Source organism: Pelophylax lessonae (assembly GCF_965119305.1).
Source record: "Pelophylax lessonae genome assembly, chromosome: 2".
Taxonomy (NCBI): Eukaryota; Metazoa; Chordata; class Amphibia; order Anura; family Ranidae; genus Pelophylax; species Pelophylax lessonae.
Genome location: NC_138769.1, coordinates 50,274,619 through 50,299,012, shown reverse-complemented (window position 1 = coordinate 50,299,012; position 24,394 = coordinate 50,274,619). Strand labels below are relative to the sequence as shown.

The following is a 24,394-nucleotide window of genomic DNA, read 5'->3' as shown; positions in this document are numbered from 1 at the left end:
TGACTGCATCTCTGGAGCTCAGCCACAGTGATCTTTGGGTTCTTCTTTACCTCTCTCACCAAGGCTCTTCTCCCCCGATAGCTCAGTTTGGCCGGACGGTCAGCTCTAGGAAGGGTTCTGGTCGTCCCAAACGTCTTCCATTTGAGGATTATGGAGGCCACTGTGCTCTTAGGAACCTTAAGTGCAGCAGAAATCTTTTTGTAACCTTGGCCAGATCTGTGCCTTGCCACAATTCTGTCTCTGAGCTCTTCAGGCAGTTCCTTTGACCTCATGATTCTCATTTGCTCTGACATGCATTGTGATCTGGAAGGTCTTATATAGACAGGTGTGTGGCTTTCCTAATCAAGTCCAATCAGTATAATCAAACACAGCTGGACTCAAATGAAGGTGTAGAACCATCTCAAGGATGATCAGAAGAAATGGAAAGCACCTGAGTTAAATATATGAGTGTCACAGCAAAGGGTCTGAATACTTAGGACCATGTGATATTTCAGTTTTTCTTTTTTAATAAATCTGCAACAATGTCAACAATTCTGTGTTTTTCTGTCAGTATGGGGAGCTATGTGTACATTCATGAGGAAGAAGAATGAACTTAAATTATTTTAGCAAATGGCTGCAATATAACAAAGAGTGAAAAATTTAAGGGGGGTCTGAATACTTTCCATACCCACTGTATCTCCAAATCTAAATCCTATTGAGCATCTGTGGGGCATCCTCAAATGGAAGGTCAAGGTCACAAGGTCTCTAACATCCACCAGCTCATTGATGTCATCATGGAGGAGTGGAAGAGGACTCCAGTGGCAACCTGTGAAGCTCTGATGAACTCCATGCCCAAGAGGGTTAAGGCACTGCTGGAAAATAATGGCGGCCACACAAAATATTGACACTTTGAGCCCAATTTGGAAATTTTCACTTAGGGGTGTACTCACTTTTGTTGCCAGCGGTTTAGACATTAATGGCTGTGTGTTGAGTTATTTTGAAGGGACAGCAAATTTACACTGTTATACAAGCTGTACACTCACTACTCTACATTGTAGAAAAGTGTAATTTCTTCAGTGTTGTCACATGAAAAGTTATAATAAAATATTTACAAAAATGTGAGGGGTGTACTCACTTTTGTGAGATACTGCATGCCTTATCTCACCATCTACAGAACAGAAGCAGGTAAGGACCTGCAATTACTCTACTTGCCGACCGCCCTATAGCAGTTTCACTGCTATAGGGTGGCCGCGCTGCACAGGATCACGCATATATACGTGATCCTGTACTTCTGGGTAGTGGGCTTGAGTGCGCGCTGCTGGTGGCACAAAAAGTGTCGGTTAGTGTCCCGATTGTCCGCCGCAATATCACATTCCCACTATAAGTCGCTGATCGGCGCCATTAAAAGTAAAAAAAAAAATTAAATAAATTCCATAAATATATCCTATAGTTTTTAGACGCTATAACTTTTGCGCAAACCAATCAATATACACACCGATTGGGATTTTGTTTTATTTTTTATACCAAAAACATGTAGCAGAGTACATTTTTTATTGGATATATTTTATAGCAAAAATTAAAAAAAAGGTTTATTTTTTTCAAAATTGTCATTTTGTTTTTTTGTTTATAGTGCAAAAAATAAAAAACGATGATTAAATACCACCAAAGGAAAGCTATGTTTGTGGAGAAAAATGACATACATGTTATTTGGGTATAGCATCGCACAACCGCGCAATTGTCAGTTAAAGTAACGCAGTGCCATATCGCAAAAAAATGGCCTGGTCATGTAGGGGGGTAAAGCTTCCGGGGTAAAGCTTAAAGTATCTACTGTATAAAACGAACCTGGGGAGGGGAGTTATTTTCACCTTACCATTTTGGGAATGAGAGAGGGAAAGTAAGTGAGCAGTACAAGCAATGTAAAAAAAAAAAAAAAAAAGATGGTATGTGATTGCTGTGTGTCACTGCACCTTGCATATCATCAATGCTGGCCCACGGAACTGAAAGAGGAACACCTGACGACTAAAACAAAAGACAGACCAAACATTTATAACAAGAAAAATAACCTTTTATTATCAGACAGTTACTATATAAACAAATATAAAACCTAAGGGCAGCCTACAGAGGGCGCTTCAACCGATGATCCCTTCAAATATAAAACTAGGTTGCGCTCTAAGGTGACTATGTACTGACAAAATACTGATCAATATATCAAAAGCTGTACAGCAGATACCATAAGGGTCAAAGATGGATAAAGGCAGAATGGAGCCCCTGGGAAGGTTGGGTCCCATCCCTTCCATTGACATTGAGAAGGATTTCAGAATTTGCCCCATTTGTGCTGTCTGTATTGGGACGGCCCAACTGCCTACAAGTACCGCCTCCCTTGTAGTAGGGACAGATTTGATCAATTGCACTCTCCCCCGGTTTTCTGCAGGAACAGGAGGGTTGTAGCTGGACCCTCTGGCACCACCTTCCTGGGTTGCCTGTTGCATGATCCATCTCTGCAGGGGGTGCCTGAACCTACATTATTACCAATATGCCCCCCCCCCCCCCCCAACCACTGTTGTATTCCCGTGCCAGAATAATTTTTCTAAAAAATTTTTTTTTTTTTTTAAAGCACTAGGCATCTCCCCCCCCCCCCCCATCACATGACGGGGCTTGGGGATTGGTCACATGGCATTGCAGGAGTATCGAGTGCTTAATCACTTGCAGACCATCCTATAAGTACATTTACTGCTACATGGCAGCCATGCTGCACACATACACACGTGTGTGTGTGTGTGTGTGTGTGTGTGTGTGTGTGTGTGTGTGTGTATACATACATACATACATACATACATACATACACCTGTTTTTTCCAGTATCCGGCACGAGTGGGCACCCCCGGAGGCTCGCTCCCACTGTGGAAGCTGATCGGCTGGCACCCGATCATCTATTAGTACACAGGCAGAATGGCGGTCTGCCTATGTAATCAAAGCAGATTGCCATTCTGTCAGTAGGGAAGGCATGGATCCTGCGTTTCTGCTAAGCAGGGACACGGATCTATGCCTTCCAGTAGTAAAAACACCTCCCCACACTACAGTAGAACACCAGCTAGGCACACAGTTAACCCTTTGATCTTCTAGATTGTAAGCTCTGACGAGCAGGGCCCTTTAATTCCTCCTGTATCGAATTGTATTGTAACTGTATGGTCTTCCCTCATATTGTAAAGCGCTGCGCAAACTGTTGCCGGTATATAAATCCTGTATAATAATAATAATCTAACCTCTTCCCAGCCAGTGTCATTAGTACAGTGACCGTGCATATTTTTAGCATTGATCACTGTATTAGGGTCACTGGCCCCCAAAAAAATGTCAGTTAGTGTCCAATTTGTCCGCCGCAATAGCCCAGTCCCCCTTTAAGTCGCTGATCACTGCCATTACTAGTAAAAAAATAATATGTATATCCCATAGTTTGTAGACGCTATAATTTTGAGTAAACCAATCAAAATATGCTTACTGGGATTTTTTTACCAAAATGATGTAGCAGAATAGGTATTGGCCTAAATCGATGAAGAAATTCGATTTTTTTTACATTTATTTATGGGATATGTTTTAGGCTCCATTGACATCTTGGCATCCCAGATTGTGGATCGCGATTCTGCCAGCGATCCCGAATCATGGCAAATCTGCCTGTGCAATCCCCATCACTTCCAACGGCACCCCAAACGTGGTGCGATTTTGCCGTGATTGTCGCCCGAAAAATCACAGTAAAATCATGCAAACAGAATCGCGGGAAATTCTTCTTTTGGGCGATAGGCATCCCGTGATTCTATTTGCGTGATTTTACTGCAATTTGCCAGGAGTCATTCACGGCAAAATCATGCTGTGTTTGGGGTACCATTGGAAGTAGCAGGGATCGCACAGGCGTCCCGCGATTTGCCACGATTCTGGGATGCCAAGATATGAATGCAGCAGAAAGTAGAAAATATATATATTTTTTTTCAAAGCTGTCAGTTGTTTTTTTGTTTATAGCGCAACAAAAAAAAAAACTGCAAAGGTGATCAAATACCACCAAAAGAAAGCTCTATTTGCGGGAAAAAAAAGACAAAAATTTTCTTTGGGTACAGCGTCGCACGACCGCGCAATTGTCAGTTAAAGTAACGCAGTGCCGTATCGCAAAAAATGGCCTGGTCATTAAGGGGTAAAACCTTCCAGGGCTGAAGTGGTTAATGTGCTCTAGCAGCAAGACAAGACAGCGGGGGGGGGGGGGGCGCTGGGAAGGCTGAGGGCAGACACCCCCTGGTGGCCGCTTTGTGTTACACCAATTAGCATTTGTCAGTACAATGTCACATGGTTGTCTTTTATATATAGATCCAACAGTACAAACAAAAACAAACCCCTCCTATGGCATTTTCTACCAAACACTACTACAGCAAGTCAGGACATTCCTGAACTACAAGTCCCATCATGCCCCATGCCAGTAGTAGCCAACGATGTACAGCAGCACACAGTTCTATATGTACAGGTTGCTCTGAACTTCAGTTGTGCTCACCGTCTTCTTAAGAGTTTCTGCAATGTTTTCAGAATTCTGCAAGAGAATAAAAAAGTATATATTATTATTATGCTGTACTACAGGATACCCCCCCCCCCCCCCCCCGCAGTACACTTATCTGGGCCCAATCCTGATCCAGCAAGGTGCATTAAAGCAGCAGCTCTCGCCGCTGTCTCCCCCTCTTTGCTGGGCAGACTGTTGGCAGTTGGAGCTGTTGGCACCCATTCCTGGTAATGAAATCCTTTTACAGGGGACGGGGCCGAGCCACCCGGTCTGTGTCAACAGAAGCAGACCGGGTGGCTCAGGAGGGAGCCTGCACAAGTGTCCCCATAGAAAGCAGGGGCACTTGCCAAAAAGGAGCCAGGAACGCTGGTGGAGTACACCAGAAGAGGAGGATTGAGGCTGCTCTGTTCAATACCATTGAACAGAGCAGGTAAATATGACTATGATTGCTATTTTTAATTTAAAAAAATGAAGCTTTAGGTCAGCCATACGCTAAGTAAACTTCTTTCCTGCAGAAAGAAATTTGCACGACTCCCCCCCCCCCCCTATAGCAGCCTCTAGCGATAATTGCAAGAGGGGGGCCGGCTCTCCCCCCTCCCCCACAGGAAGAAGACAGTGATTATTGCTAGCAGCTATAGAAGCCTCTAGCGATAATTGCAAGAGGGGGGCCGGCTTCCCCCCCTCCCCCCGCTGGAAGAAGACAGTGATTATTGCTAGCAGCTATAGCAGCCTCTAGCGATAATTGCAAGAGGGGGGCCGGCTTCCCCCCCCTCCCCCCCGCTGGAAGAAGACAGTGATTATTGCTAGCAGCTATAGCAGCCGCTAGCGATAATCGCAAGAGAATCTGTCAGGCTTGTTGTACCCAAGTTGATCAATCAACTTGGTACATTCACCTGCCCATTAACGGTTTGAATCTTGGCTGGTTCCTGCTGAACTAGCCGAGATTCGAACCATGTATGGCGGGCCTTAGTGTGGCTTTAACTGACTGCATTCTATAAATACCTAAAATTTAAAAAAACAATCTGCCTGCATTGCACAGAGAATGTAAAAGTCAGCTCCAGCTTGTGCACTGCCACACCCATATTTAGGGTATAACATGTAACATGGTACAAATGGGACCCCCAAAGTGATCCAATGATAGCGTTTGCAATGCTTTGTAGGCCTCTATAGACGATACATATTAAATGCACATTTTATTTTCAAGAAAATATATGCACAACTATAATTTTTTTCTAAAAGGTGGACTTACCTTTAAAAAAGAAGAACTTCATCCAAGTCAGGTTAATAAAAGGCACTGCCATCATAATACTCACAAAGGCAAGCGTTTGATCACATGACTGCACTAACCACTGACAAGTGTTTTCTTCTAGGACAAATTACTGGAAGAAGCCTAAGATGCACTTCCCATTGGTCAGCACGGTCATGTGGCTGCACAGACCAATGAGCATTATAATAGATACTCACTGTGGGGCCATGTATTGCGGTGTACACACTACTGCGCTGGAAGCACGGGGCATCACACTCACTAGGTGTAGTGGGGTCCAGAAGCTTGGCCAGGATATTTGCAGTCAGTTCATCTTTTTATTTCTCGTAAAAAGGTGAACTTACCCTTTAAGCGTTTAGATTTAGAAATACTTTAAAGTGGTTGCAAGGTTTTTTACCTTCATGCATTCTATGTCTGCAGCAAACCCCCCCCCCCCCCCATCCTTACCTGATGTTCCTTCAATCCAGCGATGTTCACAATAGCCTCAGCTCTGTCCCCAGGAGCTTATTGGCGCCCATTGGCTCCCACTGCTGTCAATCACAGGCAGTGAGCCAGGGAAAGAGCAGGGGGGGGGGGGCTGTGGCTCTGTGTGTCTTATGGACGCACACAGCAGCGGCTCGAGAGCGAGCAAGTAGCTGTGCCTCCAGGGCAAGTGGGGAAGGAGCCAGGAGCGCTGGCCCCGAAAATAGGAGGATCAGGGTTGTTCTGTGAAAATCCACTGCACAGAGCAGGTAACATGTTTCTTTTTTTTTTATATATATATATATATATATATATATAACAAAGAAAGAAGCTTTAATACCACGTTAACGCTGATCATGGCAAAAGGGGAACTATCAGTCCTTATCTTCATCGAAAGCAAAGACCCTGAAAGGTACTAGCGGCGCCAATTCTTGATCTGCTGTTAAAGTGTTACTAAACCCACAACAGTAAAATCAGTATGTATATGCAGTAAAGCATGCTTGTTATACTCATTGTGGAACCTAAGGGGTTAATCCTCTGCATTGTGTAAAAAGGCTGTTTGATCCTCCCATTCTTTTACTGTCCCCAATCCATCTCCCGATAGTACAGAGCCTTTGGAGTCACTCTGCACATGCTCAGTTTGGTGTATTGCTAGAGAGTTTTTTTTTTTTTCTTGGGAGGGTGCAGGCTATCAGCTTAGGGCCAATCAGCACTGTCCAGACAGAGGGTCAGAGTCCTGCAGCCTCATAGGACAATCAGAGGAGAATGAAAACTCCTACAAGCTTTAACCAGACACTGATAGAAGTCACAAGACTGCTATATAGTGCTGATGAGAAAATGTATTTAGCAGTTAATATTTACTAAAGTAATTGAATTTTCCATGTTCTGTGTACTGTGGGAGATCAGATATAGTGACTGCAGGGTGCTGGGTTTAGTAACACTTTAAAGGGGGGATCCTTCTGGGTGAACAATTGTCTTTAGCAAAGATCAGCACTGCAGGGAGCACACAGCAGCAGTTTTGCCAGTAAAGGTAAGTAGTTCAGCCCTTCTTCTGATCTTTAATCACCTAACCCAGCAAGACTTATCTGCAGACATACTTTGGGGATTTGGGGTAGGATATAGTTGATTAAGATTTGGGTTTATTTTGTTTGGGTTTATTTTATTGATTGCATTTTTGAAATGGTATACTTACTGTTATATTATATTTTTTTCAATTGACACCGGTACTTTGATATCATTTGTGGATTTATATTTCATTACAGATTATACAACCCTCTCGAGTCAAACTCCTGAAGAAGCGGTATATCCGTGAAACACGTAGAGTATGATTGGATTTTGTCTGGGGATCCTCCCCCCACCTTAGTGGAGACACCACAGCCGACACCCAATCTATAAGTAGAGGGTTTGCATGTTGTAATTTCCCAGTCTTGGATCCACCTCACAGTGGACCCTTTCTGGATATTTGTGATATCATTTTATACAATAATTTATTTTGTGTGTTGCCCCCTAGGGGATGTCTGTTATCTATGTATACATAATAAACTTGTATTCAATGTATTTTTATAATATCTTCTCATTGCGAGTCCACAGGGTACCATGAAAGTCCTCAGTGCCCCCAGTTCGCTACTTTATTGCAGTGTTCCTCAACCTTTTTTCAGTCGAGGCACCCTTTAAAATTATGGACAGTCGCAAGGCACCCCATTCTATTATGTAAAAAATTATTCTAATAGCTTTACAAAATGCAGCAACATCCACACGCAGGACACCCAACCTTGGAGGTGATTTATTATTCTAAAGCAAATACACTTTTGCACACTGGTACTGACTAGTATTCCAATGTTTCTCTTCTCCCTCAATTGCTCTCCTTCAGTCAGCTAATGTCACCCAAGTGCTGAGGAAGAGGGGCAAAGGAGGATGCTGTGGAGGCAACAGACATCTTCCTTATTAACCCCCCTGGCGGTATTCCCGAGTGTGGCTCAGGGTTAACTTTCAGTACCAAAAGCGGTAACCCCGAGCCACACTCGGGAATACCCCAGAATGTTACTTACCTTCCCTGCGATCCCCCACCGTCCTCCCCGGCGTCCTCAGTCTCTCCCCGCTCTGTGCACGGCCAATTGCCGGCACTTGCCTTCCGGTTCCCTTCCCTGTGAGCGTTGCGACGCAGGGGGGTGGAACCGGCGGCAAATTCAAAAGTGTAAAAACACCAAATGACATGATACAAAGCTGTGATTATAACGGATTACACTGTATCATCCCATTTCACCACAGGATTTCACCTGGAGACTTTTCCAGTGCCCTGCCTGTGCTTTTCCAGTTCTTTGTGCCTGGAAAATTGAGAAAGACAATGGAGTCCAAAAAGCGTTCATTTGAGTAAAATCGCTTTTAGACGAACTGGAAAACAGCGACAGCGAAACTGAGTTATTTGAAGAACTGAGCGATAGAGAATTGTGGGAAAATTTGTCATCAGGTACGGAAAGTGACGACAGCGACGATTCTGATGTCTATTTCTGGCACATCGTTTCGTTGGAAATTCTGAAGAGTCATTTGATATACTTCTCAAATTCCACAAGCGATGTGCCAGAAAGAGACATCAGAATCATCGCTGTCCTCACTTTCCGTACCGGATGACGAATTTTCCCACAAATCGCTATCGCTCAGTTCAAGTAACTCAGTTTCGCTGTCGCCGTTTTCTAGTTCGTCTAAAAGCACTACTTTGTATCATGTCATTTAGTGTATTTACATTTTTGAATTTGCCGCTGATTCCACCCCCCCTGCATCGCAACGCTCGCAAGGAGGGAACCGGAAGGCAAGTGCCGGCATCAGCCGAGCACACAGCGGGAGGACAGCGGGGGATCACAGGGAAATATGAGTTTTAAAATGTAAAAATACACATTTCGATGCAAAACAATGTACCGCTTTTAGCACAGAAATCCTGACATAATCAGACCGCCAGGGAGCTTAACCAATGATGTCATTGGTTGTTAGGACACCATTGGCAAGAAGGTTGTAATGGTGCACAATGAAAATCTGTTGCTTTGTGTAACTAAAAGACAGGCTTTATCCACATGCTGACTTGCATACAATTTTTGATCAATTCTTAGGCATTTTGCCAAGGCACCCCTGAAGAAGCCTCAAGGCGCTCCTGAAGAACGCCCAAGCCGCTCCTGAAGAAGCCTCGAGGCACCCCTGAAGAAGCCTCGAGGCACCCCTGAAGAAGCCTCAAGGCACCCCTGAAGAAGCCTCAAGGCACCCCTGAAGAAGCCTCAAGGCACCCCTGAAGAAGCCTCAAGGCACTCCTGAAGAAGCCTCAAGGCACCCCTGAAGAAGCCTCAAGGCACCCCTGAAGAAGCCTCAAGGCACCCCTGAAGAAGCCTCAAGGCACCCCTGAAGAAGCCTCAAGGCACCCCTGGTTGAAAAAAAGCTAGATTATTATATACAGACACTGAAAGCTTACCGCAGCCAGCAGGCTCATGCTCTGACAGGACAGGACTGGTCGGAAAGCCTCGATGGTGACGGAGTCCAGTTTGGTGATGTCAGTGTAACACTGGTAATAGACGGCGGGGATCCCCCACACCTGACAGTACGCCATCACTGCAAGAAGAAAAACAATCACTTGTATAAAAGGACTGGTACAGCTTCCTTCAACTTCTAACATAACAGTTATGGGAACAATGAAGGAAGCAGAAGACATCTGAACTATTGTGGCACCATACCCCCTCCCCCAATAAATAAAAAAATGCATGAGAAGCATGCTAAGAAACCTTTTTTTATTGTTTGCAGCAACCAAAAACCTTCCAAGTGTCATTTGTACAGTGCAGAGCTCAAACTGAACCAGGATAGTTAATGATCACTATGGGAAGCAGAACTTTTATTGCTGGTACACTTTCTTTTATCCTTGGACTGGTAGGAATTATGCTAAGGGCCAATGAGCTTTGGGGTTGTGACAATGGGAAAATGCGGTTTTCTTGCATCTCACATCCATTTGAGATGCTTGTGAGATTATGGACGGGTCCATTTGTCCTGCAGCTGACCCCCTAAGCTCCATCGCCACCATTTCAAGCTGCCGTTGCATTCTCTATGACTTGTGGGGAGAGCCGGTAGACACAGGCCTGCAAGGTCTCAATCGATCAATTACATCACAGATAGAGATATTGCAGTGGACAGGGACTGTCTGCATCCAGGGTATACATCCATAGGCATGTGCGGGCTTATGTGAGTAGCAGCGTATACCTGTGTACAGCCGCATCCTGCAATTGTGTTCTATGGGCGCCCGTAGGAAGCAGCTGTGGCTCCAGGGCAAAGAAATACATCCAAATTTTTTTTGTCATTTAGACTCCAGGCACGCCAGATAACACCGATAACTTTGGATGTAAAAGTCCCCACAGCTGAACAAAAACTGCATATCTGACAATGATGTGACTGTGCACCACTGGCCATCATGAATAGCTGTGACTACAGAGCAGGAAGTGTTCTTTGCTTTCATTTCTGCTACGCTGTCACACAGCCCGTTCACTGTCCAATAAGGAAACGGGTGACTCAAAAAGATTGAGAAAAAAAAAAAGCGCCCCCCATCCAGCTATGCAGCGGGGTTTGAATATTCTGCCAGTTAAAACAAGTAACATGCACTCACCGGCCATTATTTTTTTTTTTTTTTTTTTTGGTACACCATGCTAGTATTGGGTTGGACCCCCCTTTTGTCTTCAGAACTGCCTTCATTCTTCATGGCATAGATCCAACAAGGTGTTGGAAATATTCCTCAGAGATTTTGGTCCATAGGGACATGATAGCATCACGCAGTTGCTGCAGATTTGTCGGCTGCACATCCATGATGCGAATCTCCCGTTCCACCACATCCCAAAGGTGCTCTATTGGATGAGATGTGGTGACTGTGGAGGCCATAGGAGTACAGTGACCTCATTGTCATGGTGAAGAAACCAGTGGTGAGATGATTGGAGCTTTGTGACATGGTGCATTATCCTGCTGGAAGGAGCCATCAGAAGATGGATACACTGTAGTCATAAAGGGATGGACATGGTCAGCAACAATACTCTGATAGGACGAGATGTTTAAATGATGTTCAATTGGTACTAAGGGGCCCAAGTGTGCCAAGAAAATATCCCTCACACCATTGCACCACCAGCCTGAACCATTGATACAAGGCAGGATGGATCCATGCCTTTATGTTGTTACACCAAATTCTGACCCTACCATCTGAATGTTGCTGCTGAAATCGGGACTCATCTGACCAGGCAATGTTTGTCCAATTTTGGTGAGCCTGTGTGTACTGTAGCCCAAGTTGCCTTTTCTTAGCTGACAGGAGTGACACTCGGTGTGGTCTTCTGCTGCTGTAGCCCATCTAGGTTCAAGGTTCAATGCGTTGTGCATTCAGAGATGGTATTCTGCATACCTTGGTTGTAACAAGTGTTTATTTGAGTTACTGTTGCCTTTCTAACATCTCCAACCAGTCTGCCCATTCTCCTCTGACATCAACAAGGCATTTTCCTTCACACAACTGCCGCTCACTTGATATTTTCTCTTTTTCCCACCATTCTCTGTAAACCTGAGAGATGGTTGTGTGTGAAAATCCCAGTGGATCAGCAGTTTTTGAAATACTCAGACCAACCCGTCTGGCACCAACAACCATGCCACGTTCAAAGTCACTTAAATCCCCTTTCTTCCCCATTCTGATGCTCAGTTTGAACTTTGGCAAGTCATCTTCACCACGTCTAGATGCCCAAATGCATTGAGTCGCTGCCATGTGATTGGCTGATTAGCAATTTGTGTTACCAAGCATTTGAACAGGTGTACCTTTATAAAGTGGCCCCCTAGTGTATATAGCATGTATATTAACCACTTGCCGACCGCCGCCCGAAGAAGCCAGCGCGTGTGACCGGTGGACCCGATGTCCGCCGGTCACTCGCAATCGTCGGGTGGAGAGGGAGAAAGGTAGGCGGCTTATGTAAACACAGCCGCCTGTCATTCTTCCTTGTGTAAAAGCACAGATCACTCGGTCCTGCTATGTAGGACCGTTGATCTGTGCTGTTACACATCTAGCCACATCCAATGACAGTTAGAATCACGCCCCTAGAGAGACACTTAACCCCTCCCTCTCCAATAAAGTTAACCCCTTCCCTCCCAGTGTCATTTTTACAGTAACAGTGCATATGTATAGCACTGATTACAGCAGTAATGTCACTGATAACCCCAAAAGTGTCAAAAATGTCAGTCAAGGGTCCGATCTGTCTGTGGCAATGTCGAAATCCCGCAAAAAAAAAAAAAAAAAAAAAAAAAAAAAAATCGCAGATCGCCGCCATTACGCGTTAAAAAAAAAAAAAAAACAACAAAAATGACAAAAATCTTTCCCTTTGTTAGTAAACGCAATAACTTTTGCACAAACCAATCAAAATACGCTTTTTGCGATTTTTTTACCAAACATATGTAGCAGAAAACAAATTGGCCAAAAATTTTAAAAAATTTAGATTTTTACTTTTTGGGGAATTTCATATAATAAAATGTGAAAAATATTGTTATTTTTGCAAAATTGTCGCTCTTTTTTTTGTTTATAGCGCATGATAAAAAAAAAAAAAAAAAAAAAAAAAAATCGCACAGGTGATCAAATACCACCAAAAGAAAGCTCTGTTTGTGGGAAAAAAAGCACATCAAATTCATTTGGGTACAGCGTCGCACGACCGTGCAATTGTCCGTTAAAGTCACGCAGTGCGGAATCGCAAAATACCCCCGGTCAGGAAGGGGGTAAAATCTTCCGGGGCTTAAGTGGTTAATTGTGTATATAGTCATTTACTTGGAGCTTTACCCTCAATATCCTTAGGTCTGATGTTCTCCTGCAGCTCTGACATATTTATCCATTAATATCTTCCTGCCTGCCCGCCACGGCCCTTTAACTGGGTCTTATGGTGGAGTGATGGGACAAACCAACTGTGATTAGAGGTCACATGATCGGGAGACTGTCGCCCCAGATCTTGATCATAAGTAGAGACCATGATCTGTCATTGACAGTTCAGTCACTGTGCTGGGAGCGTGCTCTCAGAGAATGGAGCCACCATGGAAGCATAGGGACTTTACGGCCCACCCTCCTCGCTGCCGCACATGTACATTCCAAACAAACAAAAGATTTCCCAGCATTGGTTATTACATGAAAGCCGACCACTGGCTCTAAACATCAGTACTGGGGTGAGGCCTCTAGCTGCACCCCGGTACAACCCCTTGAAGCCAACCGCATATTTGCGTTCTGTTGGCGGGAAGGGGTTAACTTACGCAAATCCCAAAATGCCTTGATGGGTGGAGGATTGAAAAAAACTGAAATTTAATGATTAAAAGAGGCAGGCCAGGGACAATTAGATTGGATGATGATGGACATTCTCTAGCCAGGAAATGAGGAAGGGCTCTATCTGACTTGCTGCAGCTTCTAATGCACGTTGTGAGAGGTTCACAGTGTGCAGTGAAAGAAGAGGAAGCCATTTCAGTACAGGAGAGGACTCGGTGCAACAATGCAAGACTGAAGGTAAGGCTGGAGTTCAGCTTTAATATTTACCAGCAGCAGGGAGGCCATCCACAATATTCGGCTGCTCCAGAGGGCCGCAAGGAGTCCCGTCAGTGTAATGGTTTGTCTTCAGCACCTTCAGGAAGGGGACTGGGAGGTTGTAGGTGGATTCCGGGGTTTTATAGTCAGACACCGGGCGGGTGGACAGGATAGTCACCTTTAAACTGGATTTCTGTAGACAGCCGAGGACCTGTAAGGGGACAAACACCAAAATCAGAGATAGTAGGAGGACTAAAAAAAATCCAAAAACAATCATTTTAATCTTAATTTACATAAATGAGCAGCTCAAGGCTCTCACACAGTCCCCTATAGAAAGTATTCACCTGTGTGGAGATGGAGAATGTTTTATCGTCATGGAACACTCAATGACAGCAGATTTTATCTTTTTACATTGATTAACAGAAACGGAGTTTTTCATATCAGAGTGAACACAGATTTTTGCTACCCGAGACCTTAAAGCAGGAGTAGGCAACCTTGGCACTCCAATCCCATCATGCCTCTGCTTCGGGGAGTCATGCTCTTGGCTGTCAGTCTTATAATTCCACAAAAGCTGGAGTGCCGATATTCTGATTCCAATTGTTGTAATAGTCACTTATCCTTTGCTGAGACCTATTCCTGGCCTGTATAAGCAGAATCAATCACCGCAGACAATCGTTATCAGATAGCTGAACTCACCAGACACCATTTCTTTCCATCCATGTAGGTTTTAATTTCAAGCAGTAGGTATAACGGACAACAAAATGTGGCAGAGGATTGAAGGATGGTAACCGCAGGTCAAAACATGGTAATGTGTTCCCGGATGCGAGCAGATTGTATAAAGGCCTAGACAGATGTGGCCATCTCTATTCCCACAAGCATAAAGAAGCAGGAACAGGAAATACATCATACATGGGAGGGAACATAGAAGAGAGAGACAGAAAGGCAAGTGCAACAACCAAAATAACCACAAGATGGCAGTATAATGACCAATTATATATACATTACCATAACTATGCATTATATTATATCTTACATATTGGTGTAACAGCACAGCTGAAGTTGCCTACCCCTGCCTTAGTTCGATTCACACCAATGCATGTTGCTTTTGAGTGTTTCTGTAGTGCTTTTTGCTGTGCTTTCCATGTTTTTTTTGCCACAATTTTGCATTTTTAATGCTTTAATGAATGGTACCGCTCCAAAAAACGCTCCACTAAAAAACACAAAAAAGCTATAAAAAAAAAAAAAAAAAAAAAAAAAAAAAAGAGTTGCAGCAGCTGTTGCCACCAGGTGTGAATGGAGCCTTACGGTTTACCGGTGTCCCACCCGTCTCCATGGACTGCTTGTGCTCTTCCATCCCATTGTATAGCCGAACAAAGCTGGGATTGGATTTCATTGGCTCTTCGCCATGGTAAACCGGTAACAATGACCTGACATCACTTCTAGTTTACCCAGTAGTCAACAACGCCATTTTTTAAAAAAGTTGAAAGCATTTAAAAACATCAATCTCTGTGTTTTGAATGCTTTTAAGTGCAAAGGAAGGATTTGGGGTCTTCTAGATCCCAGATCTCTCCATCAAGAGTACCTGTTACATGCCTAACAAGGATGTTTACATTCCTTGTAACATCAATAAAATTAGAAAAAAAAAATTATTGCCAAAAAAATCTGCATTTTTTGGCAGTAATTTACGCCTAACGCGCACAAATGCGTGCAAATACGCGCGATTGCGAAATGAATGCACACGAACATACTGTTGATCTGAAAAAAAAAATACTAATTTGCATATTTTACAACGCGAGGATACAATTGTGCGAAAAGACACGATTTTGCGTGAACGCATATGCACAAAAATGCAAGCGAATGCGCGAAAAAGCGTGCATTTCAATAAGACAAATACGCCTGAAATTTATGGCTGAAAAAGGAGACGCTCAAACAGGAGTATTGTGTGTAAGAGGCCTTAGAGAGGACCCCAGATAACAGCGGAATGTAGGACAGCTCATGTCAGATGACATCAATATCGCACACCCAAATATTTCACGGTCCCGATAATGACTCTTCCGCAATCAGATCTGTTTATATTACCGCATCGCTCATTCGCAGAGGCCGCTGGCTTTGGATAAATATTTGTAAGAACGTCATCTTTGTCTAAAGCTTTCCTTTCAGCTTTGACGGATGTCATGACAAGGTGTTAATAGGAATGGAGTCTGCTTCAAATTATTTTAATCCTTCTGGAATTAGCAAATGGGAGCCAAATGAGATGTAACCTCGGTGAAAACGTTTACCGCCTAAGCATGCAAACAAGTCAGAGATACTACACCTCAGTGTCTGCAAGGAACATAGTTCTTGTTCCTGGACCAACCAGATTCCTCCTTCCGTGTCTCTTCCATACCAGACCGGAAAAAGGAGATTCTGATGGGTCTATACTATTCTTCTTGGCAAAAACACTCTAAATCTGTCAGATTGTGAGGGCATCTCCTGTGCACAGCCCTCTTCAGATCACCCCACAGATTTTCATTCGGATTCAGGTTTGGCCTCTGGCTGGGCCGTTCCAAAACTTTAATCTTCTGGAGAAGCCATTCCTTTGTTGATTTGGATGTATGCTTTGGGTCGTTGTCATACCGAAAGATGAAGTTCCTCTTCATGTTCAGCTTTCTAGCAGAAGCCTGAAGGTTTTGTACCAATATTGACTGGTATTTGGAACTGTTCATAATTCCCTCAACCTTGACTAAAGCCCCTGTTACAGCTGAAGAAAAAACAGCCCCAAAGCACGATGCTGCCACCACCATGCTTCACAGTGGGTATGGTGTTCTTTTGGTGATGTGCAGTGTTGTTTTTGCGCCAAACATATTTTTTGGCATTATGGCCAAAAAGTTCAACCTTGGTTTCATCAGACCATAACACATTTTCCCACATGCTTTTGGGAGACTTCAGATGTGTTTTTGCAAAATTTAGCCGGGCTTGGATGTTTTTCCTCATAAAAAAGGCTTCCATCTTGCCACTCTACCCCATAGCCCAGACATATGAAGAATACGGGAGATTGTTGTCACATGTACCACACAGCCAGTACTTGCCAGATGTTCCTGCAGCTCCTTTAATGTTGCTGTAGGCCTCTTGGTGGCCTCCCTGACCAGTTTTCTTCTCTTCTTTTCATCAATTTTAGAGGGACATCCAGTTCTTGGTGATGTCACTGTTGTACCATATTTCCCCACTTTATGATGACTGTCTTCACTGTGTTCCATGGTATATCCAATGCCATGAAAATGCTTTTATACCATTCTCCTGACTGATACCTTTTAACAGTGAGATCCCTCTGATGCTTTGGAAGCTTTGACCATGGCTTTTGCTGTAGGATGCGACTAAAAAAGGTCAGGAAAGACCTACTAGAACAGCTGAACTTTATTTGGGGTTAATCAGAGGCAATTTAAATGATGCCAGGTGTGTACTGACTCCTATTTAACATGAGTTTGAATGTGATTGCTTAATTCTGAACACCGCTACTTCCCCAATTACAAGAGGGTGTGCACACTTATGCAACCACATTATTTTAGTTCTTTATTTTTAAAATAAAAATACATTTTGCACGCCCAATTTTTCAGTTTTTTATTTGTTAACAAAGTTTGAAATATCCAATAAATTTCGTTCCACTTCATGATTGTGTCCCACTTGTTGTTGATTCTTCACAAAAAAATACAGTTTTATATCTTTACGTTTGAAGCCTGAAATGTGGCAAAAGGTCGCAAAGTTCAAGGGGGCCGAATACTTTCGCAAGGCACTGTATATAAATATATATATATATTTTTTTATTTACTTTTTTCCCCAGTTCTACACATCTCCTTGGAATTTCTTAGGTAAATGCTACTATGATCTCCCTTTATAAATGGGAACGGATTGTCACTCACCTTCTCACACCACTGGAACTGCTGGTCTTCCGCTACGTAACAGGAGCACTGACACAGCATCACCTGGAACACAGCACAGAACACCGATAACATCCAGAATCATCCCATAGACAACAGCGCATTCAAACCATGTTTGCTCAACTTGGGTACAACCTGCCTGTTGGATTTTACATGCAATTGTTTCAAGTGGATGTTATAGCCAGTAGCAATAATCACTGTCTTCTCCTGGTGTGGACAGCTTTCCCTGCCCAACCCCCAACCCCCCCTTCCTCCGGGAGAACAAAAAAGACTCAGAGGGAGGGATTCCCCCATCAACACTGAAATCAAGCAAATTTATTTCAGGCAACCCAGTGGTTGCAGGAAAGAAATTTGTTCCGTCTATGGCATACCTTAGTCCAATGCTGATCATACCTTTGGCCATTTTATTGCTATCATTGAACTGTCACCCTCCAACATTTCCTGGTTTCCAGCAACGCTGTATCTTGACCTGGGCCAACAAGGCCCAGGCCTAGGGCGGCACTTTCCAGGGGGGCGTCACCAAAAGATGCCCCTGGGTCTTATAAGGGTGGACTGGGTCGGGAGTAAAATCTGTCTGGCACCCCCAAAAAGCCCCATATCATACATGGGAGGTCAGTGTATATATAATATTTTGGTGACATTGTATATATAATACAATGGGGGTCAGTGTGTATATAATATATTAAGGTTCAGTGTATATATAATATTTGGGGGTCATTGTATATATAATACAATGGGGGTCAGTGTGTATATAATATATTAAGGTTCAGTGTATATATAATATTTGGGGGTCATTGTATATATAATACAATGGGGGTCAGTGTGTATATATAATAAATGGGGGTCACTGTGTATATAATATATTAAGGTTCAGTGTATATATAATACATGGGGTGATAGGTGTCAGTGTATATATAATATATGGGGGGGGTCAGTGTATATAAAATATATGGGGGGTCAGTGTTTATATAATACATGGGGTGATAGGGGTCAGTGTATATATAATATATGGGGGGGTCAGTGTATATAAAATATATGGGGGGTCAGTGTTTATATAATACATGGGGTGATAGGGGTCAGTGTATATATAATATATGGGGGGGTCAGTGTATATAAAATATATGGGGGGTCAGTGTTTATATAATACATGTGGTGATGGGGAGGCAGTGAATAATAAATGGGGGGAGTCAGGGGGCCGTCCACCAGTCTGCCAGCCTGCAAGGAGAACTGGGGGCTTCAATAATAATAACAGATGAAGGGTTGTATCTTAAACAGGAAGGGGTGGGACAAATTTAGATGGGGGCGCCCAATTTTAGTCTTGCCCAGGGCAGCACAAAACCAAAATACACCACTGGTTTCCAGTGATAACATAATAAAACATTGAGTGAACACCTACAAAAAATTGATTTGTCGGTTCCGACTCATTCTCTGCTCATCTTCAATCATTTGGTTGCTGAAATTCACCAAATTGCCCAATATGGCCACACATACCACAAGATTCAAAGATTTGTATAGAAGACTTTTGCAGATTTTTATTTTTATATGAGGACTAAAAAAAAAAAAAAAAGTATATGTAGCACGCTCCTAGTTAGGTAGGTGCTAGGCAAAGGTATCTGCTGCTCCTTCTGCTTATCAGGGGAGCCTGATCTATTAGTTGGCCTGTCACATGTTTCCAGGTGTGATTCACTGGGTCTGAGGGAGTATCCAATGAGGGAGCTTGTTGGACAGTGGAGGAAACCCAGCCAGTGGCACATCATGTTTCATGGCAGTCCCAGTGGGAGGGCATTCCTGCAATGCATCCTGGGATTGACCATAAAAGCGGAGGGAGCATGTGACAGGGTGTCTTTGGGCGGGAAGCAGAGTCCCAGGAGGAGGTGGACGGCTGTCTCTCCTCCTGCAGTGTGAGGAAGGCGGTCCAGGCAGTCGGCTTAGTGAACCAGGTTTGGGGCTGAGCTGCAGAGGATCCAGAGTGCTGACCAGTGGAGCTGCTGGCAGAGTCTCTCAGGAAAAACCGTGTCGCGAGTACTCGGGGATTTGCCATAGGGTCTGCCTAGGAGATGGGGGACCTCTCCAGAGAAGTCAGGGGGATCAAGGAGCCAGCTCACACAGGAAGTTTACAGTAAAGGGGGTGCCGTGTAGTCAACCCTGAAGAATAGGAACAAAGGGGGTGCCAGGAAGGGCCCTGAAGATGGTTCGAAGTTCACTCAATTCTATTTCACTACTTATGACAAGGTGAAGCAGCGGCCTAGCTGTGACTAGCGTTACACAGTGCTACTCAGCGTTAATCAGTGGACCCAGCTAATTGTGCATGGTTATACAAGTTGGAGTATCCCACTCATTTCCTTCTCCCATCCAAGTTCTCAATAAAAACACAAAAACTAAAGCTCCTGGACTGTTTCCTGACTGAGCCAAATTCACTTGGGAAAATGTTGAACTGTCATGCTGTTGCTAATGGTAACCCAGGGGAACCCGTAACCTGCAGCTCCCAAGGGAGTAGTGATTATATATATATATATATATATATATATATATATATATATATATATATATATATATATATATATATATATATATATGTGTGTGTGTGTGTGTGTGTGTGTGTGTGTGTGTGTGTGTGTGTATATATATATATATATATATATATATATATATATACACACACACACACACACACACACATACACTGTATATAAACACACACACATATATATATATATATATATATATATATATATATATACTCACACATATACACACACTGTATATAAAAACACATATATATATATATATATACATACATACATACATACATACATACACACACACTGTATATAAATATATATATATATATACACACACACATATACACACACACATAGACACACAGCTCAATAGCTCAAACTGGTATTTACACACACAGTGACTGACTTGTTGCAGTGAACCTAAACCAACTTTAGGGTCTCCGCTGAGTCATCTACGTCCCCATTCAGTGAGTTCCACTGAGGGTACAGGTCAGACAAGGAGTCCGCTCTGACTCCATGTAACCCACAGAACAAATATAGAGAACAGTCTCAGCCACCGCACACCATACACACTCAGTGTGTAATAAGGGATGGCAGCCTCAGCTATCCCTTAGGTCCTCTATGACTAAGCCCTGTGGGTAGGGCGAAACATGTCAGGGGAAGTGGCTTGAATGGAGTTAGGCTGAGGCCATTATCCCTTAGGACTCATTGCAGTGACTCATTTTTAACATCACCCACCCCCCTTCCCCCCCACCCCGGTCAAATTTGCAAAAGTAATTATCACTTAAGCATTTCTTTTTTTACTGCCAAGACTTCCCAGGATTGGTGCTGTGTATACATGCTGTGACCAACGAAACTATGCTGATGCCTAACAATGTGTAATAACAGGACTTCTGCAAGGATATGCAAAGTGGTATCCTATGGGCTTGTTCGAAAGTGCTTTGCTTTTGGATCGCTCTTCAGAGAGCATTTAAAAAAAGCAGGAAGCATTGTATTACTTCCTTACTGCATGCTTTAACCCCTTGAACCCTGCACTAGGGCGGCACAACCACATGCAGTTGCAAGGCATTTGAATTAGGGATGCACCGATCCGACTTTTTTGGTCCCGATGCCGATCTTTCGCTTTGTGAAATCGCCGATCCCGAGTCCGATCCGGAAGTACCGTTTTGTGAGCTTATAACAAAATAATACTTCCGGATCGGTATCGGCAGATACCTTATAAAAGTTATAACATTGTGCATTCAAAATCTAAAATGTCATGGGTTTAGTCTTTAAGAGGTTAAACTTCCCTCCTCCAGATGGAACGAAAAGATGCATTGTAATCATTGTGTTTACTTAACTGGGAGAGTTGAAAGGCATTTGCAGGAGGCTCTTTTTTTTTTTCTTTGACACCTGTTCTCTGCTCCCTCACAAGCTATAAAGAGCAAAATCGGATCGGCCCGTGGATCTTTTAATTTACCGATCCCCCGATCCAGCTATTTTGCCCGTATCAGGGCCGATATCCGATCCGAATATCGGATCGGTGCATCCCTAATTTGAATGGGTCCCGCTTTGCGAGATAGACCTTTTTTGCCGCTGCAGCTAGAAGAGGAGTGGAGGGGGTGGGCTGAAGGGGCATTAAAAACGCGGCTCAACCGCTAGTGTGAAAGAGCCCTATAGCAGCTAGTGTTCAGTTTGCTGTGGTCATCTGCCAGCTGTTTGGTTGCTGTGCTTGGTTTATTGAACTTTTCACATTGGTCTTTGCATTACTGAATACCCCAGGAATGTATATGGTGCTTTTCTTATACATGACTCCCAGTCGCGGCTCACCGTGGGGTCTGTGATACAGCGGTAGAAGTTGCAGGAAGATGGGGTGCGGTCAGATCCGGGTGCTTGCTCCCGACTCCTCTCATTCCATAAGGTGATATTTCCAGATACCTCCCAGCTCCCAGAGCTCAGGATATGAGAAGACACAAACCCTGGAGAGACCAGAAAAGAGACCATTGTACTGTGCATCCAAACAACGCTTCTCAATTCATTCTACCACAAGTAATGATGGTCCCTTTATTACATGCAAATCGCAAAAAGAGGGGTGCTGGATGCAGAGGATTCTTTATATGTTTAAACAATATAGTGGGGAAAATAAGTATTTGATCCCCTGCAGATTTTGTAAGTTTGCCCACACACAAAGAAATGACTGGTCTATAATTTTTATCATAAGTGCATTTTAAATAAGAGACAAAATATCAACCAAAAATCCAGAAAAAAAACATGACACAAATGTTATAAATTGAGTTGCAGTTCAGTGAGTAAAATAAGTATTTGATCCGCAAGCAAAAACCTGACTTAGTACTTGGTGGAGAAACCCTTGTTGGCAGACACAGAGGTCAGACGTTTCTTGTGGTTGGTGACCAAGGTTGCACACATCTCAGGAGGGATTTTGGTCCACTCTTCTTTACAGATCTTCTCTAAACCCCGTAAGGTTTCTTGGCTGTCACTTGGCAACTCGAAGTTTCAGCTCCCTCCATAAATTTTCTATAGGATTAAGGTCTGGATACTGACTAGGCCACCCCATGACCCTAGTGTGCTTCTTCATGAGCCACTCCTTTGTTGCCCTGGCGGTATGAATTGGGTCATTGTCATACTGGAAGACCCATCCACAACCCATCTTCAGTGTTCTGGCTGAGGGAAAAAGGTTCTCATCCAAGATTTTACAATACATGGCCCTATCCATTGGCCTCTCAATGTGGTAAAGTCGGTCAGGCGCCTTTAGTAGAGAAACAGCCCCAAAGCGTAATGTTTCCACCTCCATGCTTGACTGTAGGGATGGAGTTCTTAGGGTCATAGTCAGCATTTTTTGTCTAAAGGACACACAGAGCGGAGCATGTATGAGTGCCCCTATAGCAGCAGCTTGCTGTGGGGGCACTCGGAGAAGAGCAGGAGCCAGGAGTGCCAGCAGGGGGACCCGAAAAGAGGAGGACCGGGGCTGCGCTGTGCAAAACCATTATACAGAGCAGGTAAGTATAACATACTTGTTATTTAAGAAAAATAAAAATGATATACCTTTTATATCACTTTAAAATGTATCTTTAACCGCCGGCCAGGCAAAGTGACGTATATATACGTCACTAGCCTGTGACCGGTTTGTGAGCCAATAGATGGCGGGCGCGCACCCGCCGTGGCTCGTTCACGGAGGAGTCCGCGCGTGTGACCGGCAGACCCGATGTCCGCCGGTCACACTGCGATCGTCGGTAGAGTGGGAGAAAGGCGGGCGGCTAGTGTAAACAAGCCGCCTGTCATTCTCCCCTGTGTAAAAATGGAGATCAGACGGTTCTACTATGTAGAACCATTGATCTCTGTTTTTACAATAGTAGACATGTCCCTTTACAGTTAGAAACACGCCCCTAACTTACGCCCCTCTCCAATACAGTTAAACCCTCTCTGCCAGTGTCATTTTTACAGTAACAGTGCATATGTATAGCACTGATTACTGTAGAAATGTCACTGGTAACCCCAAAAGTGTCAAAAATGTCAGTCAAGGGTCCGATCTGTCCGCCGCAATGTCGCAGTCCTGCAAAAAAAAAAAAAAAATCGCAGATCGCCGCCATTACTCGTTAAAAAAAAAACACACCAAAAATGTCAAAAATCTTTCCCTTTGTTAGTAAACGCGATAACTTTTGCGCAAACCAATCAAAATAAGCTTTTTGTGATTTTTTTTACCAAACATATGTAGCATAAAACAAATTGGCCGAAAATGTTAAAAAATTTAGATTTTTACATTTTTTTGGGGGGGGAATTTCATATAAAAAAAATGTGAAAAATATTGTTATTTTTGCAAAATTTACGCTCTTTTTTTTGTTTATAGCGCATGATCAAAAAAAAAAAAAAAAAAAAAAAAAAAAAAAAAAAAAAAAAAAAAATCGCACAGGTGATCAAATACCACCAAAAGAAAGCTCTGTTTGTGGGAAAAAAAGGACGTCAAATTTGTTTAGGTACAGCGTCGCACGACCGTGCAATTGTCCGTTAAAGACACGCAGTGCCGAATCGCAAAATACCCCCTGGTCAGGAAGGGGGTAAAATCTTCCGGGGCTTAAGTGGTTAAAGTGATTATAAAGTCTCTCTCTTTTTTTTTTTTTTAAATAACATCTATGTTATACTTACCTCCTCTGTGTCGTTGGTTTTGCACAGAGTAGCTCGGATC

General features: G+C 43.4%; 1 protein-coding gene across 1 annotated transcript in view; it reads right to left on the bottom strand.

Moving 5' to 3' along the window:
• Window positions 1–4,367: 4,367 nt before the first annotated feature.
• The window catches only part of PSMG1 (proteasome assembly chaperone 1), a 31,744-nt gene continuing 11,717 nt past the window's right edge, over window positions 4,368–24,394 (bottom strand). The window contains exons 3-7 of the mRNA XM_082246546.1: window positions 22,024–22,172; window positions 17,675–17,737; window positions 13,791–13,989; window positions 9,693–9,829; window positions 4,368–4,545 (exon numbers count right to left, since the gene is read on the bottom strand). Of these exons, the coding sequence (XP_082102672.1) occupies window positions 4,471–4,545; window positions 9,693–9,829; window positions 13,791–13,989; window positions 17,675–17,737; window positions 22,024–22,172 (623 nt within the window). The 3' untranslated portion in view covers window positions 4,368–4,470. The remainder of the gene's footprint in view (window positions 4,546–9,692; window positions 9,830–13,790; window positions 13,990–17,674; window positions 17,738–22,023; window positions 22,173–24,394) is intronic.